The sequence below is a fragment of the Centroberyx gerrardi genome, chromosome 7, assembly GCF_048128805.1.
Source record: "Centroberyx gerrardi isolate f3 chromosome 7, fCenGer3.hap1.cur.20231027, whole genome shotgun sequence".
Lineage (NCBI taxonomy): Eukaryota > Metazoa > Chordata > Actinopteri > Beryciformes > Berycidae > Centroberyx > Centroberyx gerrardi.
The window spans coordinates 33768436-33775671 of NC_136003.1; the positions used below are offsets into that span (position 1 = coordinate 33768436).

At 44.0% G+C, this 7236-nt stretch overlaps 1 protein-coding gene across 3 annotated transcripts in view; it reads left to right on the plus strand.

Annotated features, from left to right (window-relative positions):
* Nucleotides 1-3238: 3238 nt before the first annotated feature.
* The window catches only part of arhgap27l (Rho GTPase activating protein 27, like), a 33185-nt gene continuing 29187 nt past the window's right edge, over nucleotides 3239-7236 (plus strand). For all 3 annotated transcript variants that reach the window (XM_078284440.1, XM_078284442.1, XM_078284441.1), the window contains exons 1-2: nucleotides 3239-3368; nucleotides 3803-4848. In XM_078284440.1, coding sequence (XP_078140566.1) covers nucleotides 3344-3368; nucleotides 3803-4848 — 1071 coding nt within the window. In that variant the 5' untranslated portion in view covers nucleotides 3239-3343. The remainder of the gene's footprint in view (nucleotides 3369-3802; nucleotides 4849-7236) is intronic.

Sequence of the window (7236 nt, forward strand, 5' to 3'; positions counted from 1 at the left end):
TTGCAGTAGTCGTTGCAGTATTAGTTGCAGTAGTAGTTGCAGTAGTCGTTGCAGTATTAGTTGCAGTAGTAGTTGCAGTAGTCGTTGCAGTATTAGTTGCAGTATTAGTTGCAGTATTAGTTGCAGTATTAGTAGCAGTATTAGTTGCAGTATTAGTTGCAGTAGTCGTTGCAGTATTAGTTGCAGTATTAGTTGCAGTATTAGTAGCAGTATTAGTTGCAGTATTAGTAGCAGTAGTAGTTGCAGTATTAGTTGCAGTAGTAGTTGCAGTATTAGTAGCAGTATTAGTTGCAGTAGTAGTTGCAGTATTAGTTGCAGTATTAGTTGCAGTAGTAGTTGCAGTATCAGTTGCAGTAGTAGTTGCAGTATTAGTAGCAGTAGTAGTTGCAGTATTAGTTGCAGTATTAGTAGCAGTATTAGTTGCAGTATTAGTAGCAGTAGTAGTTGCAGTAGTAGTTGCAGTATTAGTTGCAGTATTAGTAGCAGTATTAGTTGCAGTAGTAGTTGCAGTATTAGTTGCAGTAGTAGTTGCAGTATCAGTAGCAGTAGTAGTTGCAGTATTAGTTGCAGTAGTCGTTGCAGTATTAGTAGCAGTAGTAGTTGCAGTATTAGTAGCAGTAGTAGTTGCAGTAGTAGTTGCAGTATTAGTTGCAGTATTAGTTGCAGTATTAGTAGCAGTAGTAGTTGCAGTATTAGTTGCAGTATTAGTAGCAGTATTAGTTGCAGTATTAGTAGCAGTAGTAGTTGCAGTATTAGTTGCAGTATTAGTTGCAGTATTAGTAGCAGTATTAGTAGCAGTAGTAGTTGCAGTAGTAGTTGCAGTATTAGTTGCGGTATTAGTTGCAGTATTAGTAGCAGTATTAGTTGCAGTATTAGTTGCAGTATTAGTTGCAGTATTAGTAGCAGTATTAGTTGCAGTAGTAGTTGCAGTATTAGTTGCAGTATTAGTAGCAGTATTAGTTGCAGTAGTAGTTGCAGTATTAGTTGCAGTATTAGTTGCAGTAGTAGTTGCAGTATTAGTTGCAGTAGTAGTTGCAGTATTAGTTGCAGTATTAGTTGCAGTAGTAGTTGCAGTATTAGTTGCAGTATTAGTTGCAGTAGTAGTTGCAGTATTAGTTGCAGTAGTAGTTGCAGTAGTCGTTGCAGTATTAGTTGCCGTATTAGTAGCAGTAGTACAGCTGGATGATATGAAAACATGAATAATCGTCTCCAACACACACACACACACACACACACACACACACACACACAACACACAACAGACCGGAGTTTGGCAATGTGTCTTAAATGGAAAAAAACATGTACGGGTCAACGATTTAATATGTTGATAGTCTAAGATTTCTAATGTTAGACAGATGAGGAAAGACCCAACACACTGAGTAACCATGGAAACGATGCTGTCAGAAGCAAGGACCTCAGTCTGATCTGTTCAGCTGGAGAAGGTTGTTACCATCCAGTCCGTAAAGGCAATCAGACAATCGTGCAAAACAGACAGTTTGTACTCATGTTGTATAGATATTTTATTGTAATATATATATATATGTGTGTGTGTGTGTGTGTGTGTGTGTGTGTGTGTGTGTGCGTGGTTTTGTGGTTCAGATAGTGTTAAGTGTTCCAGTGTTAGTTTTTAGTCCAACTTGTTCTGACAAGATGAATCACAGACGAAGACATAGCTGTCATTCCTCTCTTTCTCTCTCTCTCTCTCTCTGTCAGTCTCTCTCTCTCTCTCTCTCTCTCTCTCTGTCTCTTTCTCTCTCTGTCTCTCTCTCTCTCTGTCACTCTCTCTGTGTTAGTCTCTCTCTCTCTCTCTCTCTCTCTCAGCAGGTTGACTCATGCCTGTGATTCAGTTTAGGTGTCCTGTATGGTGCAGTGAAAGGGTCAAAATTAAGACTACTGAGAAGCCGGTGGAGGCTATATCCTTGCCGAAGCCAGCAACACACAACACAAGATGGATTGATATGACAGAATGTTAGTCAGAGGCTCACTGTATTTTTTTTTTTTTACATAAATGCATGGAGGAATACCAAAAAAAAAATCACAATTTAAAGGAAACAAATCATTGAAACTGACTCAATACCCATTTTGAATTTGAGCATAAAACCTAAAATACAAAGAAAGAATCCTTTGTAAAAAAAACAAAAACAAAAGACAAATAAGCAGCAATGCCGCACATAAATTGTCAGCAAAGGAAAGTCGGTGACTACGCTGCCGGAAACGGAGGAGAAAGAATACTTCTTTTTTTTTGGTAACAAAAAAATAGACTTATTGAAAGAATCTAAATAAATCCCATTTGTCTACAGTTGGTGGCGGTAACGCGCCGCATTTGGCTCCAATCTGCCAATAAAATACAAAAGAAGAAAGTGACCAGGCAAATCAGTAGCTAATCTAGCTAGCCTTGGAAGCTAATGACCAGCCGAGCCAGCAGCCGATCCAGTGGGTTGTTAGGTTAGACGCATGAGTTACCACCTTGATCGAATGAATAGTCGGCTTCTCATTTCCCACCGCCGGCCTCTCAGTTACCAGCGCCGGCTTATCATTGGCCAGATCGGTAGCTGGTTTCGGCAAGGATATAGCCTCCGCCGGCTTCTCAGTAGTCTTAATTTTGACCCTTTCACTGCGTCATAGTCCTACACTGTAAAAAATCACAAGCAAGGGATTTTTTGTCTTGTATCCTGATTCATCAAACTTATTTCAGGTTGTTTTTAGTCAAACCTGAAATCATTATTTATGTCCCTGTCTTCGCTGACTTGTGTTTCATCTTGTTGCAGACTGTATTGATCATTTTGTTCTGTGATTGATTGTTGATCAGTTAGATCTGGGTGGGCTCGTCAGCGCTGTAGAAATAAATTGGACTTGACTTGATGCAACTCGCTGCTTGGAAGATTTGATTTCTGTGAACTGAAGTCAAATTGATATGAATCAACTGAAATGTAATGAAACCAGGAAAACAATCTGTTAGAAGTGTTGTGAAATAAACTTGAGTGTGTGTGTGTGTGTGTGTGTGTGTGTGTGAGATGGATTTGGACAACTAACCCTAACCCTACGACTGATGTAATGTAATGTAATCAAGTTTGGTCTAGTTTAGTGTATTATTTTCTAATCTAGATAATCTAATCTAAAATGTTCTAGTATATTCTATTAATCTAGTCTAATTAATCTAATCCAGATAATTTAGATTACACTATAAAATACTCCAATCTAATATACTCTAATCTCTATCTGTGTCTTCTGTCTTCAGGAGGGCTGCTGACCACTTTTGACCCTTGACCCCTCACCTTCAGACTGACCTCCTCTCCCTCCCTGAGGGGCGGGGCCTGTGGAGGCCGGGGTCGTCACCGTAGCGATGACCTCCTCCCTGCTAGGCGGAGGTAACGCTTTATATTTCATCCATTAACCTTAGTAGTAGTAGTTGTAGTAGTAGCAGTATTAGTTGCAGTAGTAGTAGTAGTAGCAGTAGTAGTAGTAGCAGTAGTAGTAGCAGTAGTAGTAGTAGCAGTAGTAGCAGTAGTAGTAGTAGTAGCAGTAGTAGTAGTAGTAGCAGTAGTAGCAGTATTAGTTGCAGTAGTAGTAGTAGCAGCAGTAGTAGTAGTAGCAGTAGTAGTAGTAGTAGCAGTAGTAGCAGTATTAGTTGCAGTAGTAGTAGTAGCAGCAGTAGTAGTAGTAGTAGCAGTAGTAGTAGTAGTAGCAGTAGTAGTAGCAGTAACAGTAGTAGTAGCAGTAGTAGTTGTAGTAGTACCATTATTATGATGATGTTGATGATGACATTTGTTATTACTACTCATCATGTTATCGTTGTTGTCAGGTATGGGCTTGGTGCTGGTGGAGTTTCAGTATGAGTACCAGGGTCGGGACGGGGTGCTGGTGTCCATCAAACCCAACGAGCGCTACATCCTGCTGGCCAAGACCAACGACCACTGGTGGCAGGTGCGGAGCGACCGGAGCGCCAAGCCCTTCTACATCCCCGCCAAGTATGTGAAGGAGCTGCCGGGTGACTTCCCCTCGCCGCTGGATTTCACCGCTCCGCCGAGTCCTGAACCGGTGCCGCTTCCGGTGCCGGTGCCCGTCCCGGTTCCTGTTCCTGTCCCAAAGAGTTCGGACCGGCCCGAGGAGCCCGGCGGCAACAGGACCAAACCGGGGGACGAGGTGACGATCCGGCTGCGGTCCGATGCCGCTACCAGTCACCGCAAGACGGAGAACCGCATGTCGACGTTCGGCGTACTGCTGGAGTTCCACGACCCGTCGCCGTTGGTGACGCCGGCCCAACGGCGGCCCAGCGCTCCTCCCAGCGCTCCTCCAGACACCGAAACTACAGCCGCGACGAGCGGGGCGACAAATATGGCCGACAGCAGCCTCAGCAGAAAGAGGCCGAGCCTTTCAGGATCTCTGTTCGTTTCTTCCAGTAAACCTCTCTCTCTGGACGAGCGGGAGTCTGGGAAACCTCGGGTTCCCAGTTTCAGCCCGGCGGACCCCCTCGCCGCGCACCGCCCCCTGACCCAGCCCATACCCGTGGAGACGCCCGTGGTTCCTGTTATCCCACCCGTTACTCCCCCAACTGACCTCAGCACCTCCTCAGCCTCCACAGGACAGCAGGGGGAACCTGAGTCTCCTATAGGGCAGGAGGAGGAGGAGGAGGAGGAGGAGGAGGAGGAGGAGGAGGAGGAGGAGGAGATGAGTGTGGAGGAGAGCAGCGAGGAGGAGGAGGAAGAGGAGGATGAAGAGGAGGAGCAGGAGGAGGAAGACTCCAGGCACATCTACGAGTCGATCCAGGACCTGAACCTGGATGTGCACTCTCTGGTTGGAGGAGCTCCAGCTGAACCTGCAGCTTCACCTGCTTCACCTCCCACACAGGTAACACACCAGTGTGTATGTGTGTGTGTGTGTGTATGTGTGTGTGTGTGGACATGCATTCGTGTGTGTGTCCCACAACAGGATCATCAGTAATGCAGTATTGTATTGGATAGTTGCAGCTGCAGCTTGACTTCTCTTGGGTGTGTTCACATTATGATGCTTTCTTTGTAGAAACATTGCTGCCTTTGTGCTGGTAAAGATTGATAAACAACTGGTTGTGCAGTGTGTACTTTGTTTCCATAACGACCAGTAACAGCAGTGGTTCTCAACCTGGGGGTCGGGACCCCCCAGGGGGCCACGAGATAATTTTGGGGAGTCATGTAATGATTTATGGGATAGGAAAAAAACATATTTCATCCATACAAATTTATTATCATGTCTATTTTTTCAGATTTTTGTCTAATTTGAGAACCACAGAGTTGCCTGACAGACTTGTTTATTTATTTTCTCTTGTCTCCGGACTTATCAAGCTTATTTTAGGATTTCTTTAGTGAAATCATTTGACTGCACTGGCAGATAATTTCACCGCTTTCAACAAATTTGCCTTTTTTTTCTTTTTTTTTCCAGGAGAAAGTAACTTGTTTCAGGACATTTTCTTGGTAAAAGTGAAATTGGCTTGGAGAAAGTTTCTTGTTTCCAGATTTTCTTCATTGTTTCATGATGATTTCTGAAGAAGTCATATTGGCATGAATCAAGTGAAATTTACTGAAACCAGCAGAATAGATAACACAGATAATTTGACTAAAAATATCATGAAATAATCTTGAATAGGTCTGGAGACAAGAGAAGGTCCCTGGCACCTTGACTACTGCTGCTCTCTCCAGTTCAGTCTGCTTGTCTAAACCAGCGTTCCTGCAGGTCTCTGTCCTGCAGGTTTCTGTTCCACCTCCGCTCGCTCACACCTGACCCAGTTTAGGGCCGGGCCTGTCCAGGGAGATCGGTTTCTCCTGCTCAACCAATCAGCATTAAGCCCTTAGCTGGATCAGGTGAGCAGGAGCAGAGCTGGAACAAAAACCTGCAGGACTTGAGGAGCGGACTGGGGAACACTGGTCTGGACTGGCAGCTGAGTCTCATGATGGAGGAACACTGTAGATAATAAAGTGTAAATCTGTACCAAGCAGCTAGAAACAGAGAGCTACATGCAGCAGTGTGAAAATGAATCTGGATCCTCGGTGTCTGGGTCGGTTTTCGGGGTGAAACAGAGTCGGGGCTCGGCGGTCAGAGGTGCGCACCATGTGAACTCCACACCGTGGGTTTGAGTCCATGTCTTCCTCCTCTCTCTCTCTCCGCCAGTCTTTCCCGTCTCCACTTTGAACAGTCTCTAATAAAGGCGAGCGATAAGCAGATGACAGTCTCTTTTTCTCACCTGATAGTTTCAACCTCAGACTATAAACAGGTGCAGTGAGTTCTTCACCTCAGGTCTCTGAAGGGTTTTGAAGCCTAAAGATCTGGTTTATGATCTCCGCCATGTTGACATGTTCTGGAGGCGGAGCAGCCAGAGAGAAGCTGAGGGTCGACACAGAGCCGCAGCTCTGCCTGCTATTGGTCCTGCTATTGGTCTCTCCACAGAGAGAGAGAGAGAGAGAGACATATACTTCCATCCCATGCTAAAACATATACATATATATGCACGTGTGTCAAGAACAAATACACAACGCGCTTCCATGGAAGAGCGAGTCTGGAGCATGTGGAAGCTCGCTGTGCCTGAAGGCACGGACAGACCTTAGCCAACCTTAGCCAATTAGTTTGAATAGCTTGAGTCTTGACTTGATGCATGAAGAGAAGACTTGAGACTCGACTTGACTTGGGTTCTGGTGACTTGGGACTTGACTCTGACTTGTACTTTGATGACTTGAAAAGGTTTCTAAAGTCTTGACTTGAGATCTTGTGTTTGTGTAAATGACTTAGATTGAAAGTGATGAGATTTGTTCCAGCGGACGACTGAATTTAAATTCTGTTTTCTGAATTTGTATGGAATGATTGAATTTATTGAAGTTGAAACTGATTATAGAAATCAAACTCATGATGCTCTTACCAAGTTTTTATCCTATTAAAACCATATTGCATTGAAAAGTCCTAGATATTTAGTTTTCTTTAAGATATTAAATTGATACTGGACTCCTGATTTGTTCTGACTTGACTTGCTGTTCTACATTTAGACTTGAGACTCGACTTGAGACTTGTGCCTCAAGACTTGAGACTGATTTGGGACTCGAGTGAAGCTGACTGGGTCACACCTCTGGTTTGAACCTGAATCAACCAAATACAGAAACACAATAAAGTGAAGTTTCCTCTCTGGTTCAGAGAGCAGCAGGATGTCGGCTCTTCAACAGACTTTCAACTGTTGATAGAGTTTTTTGTTTTTTGCTCATCGTTCCGATTCAATAA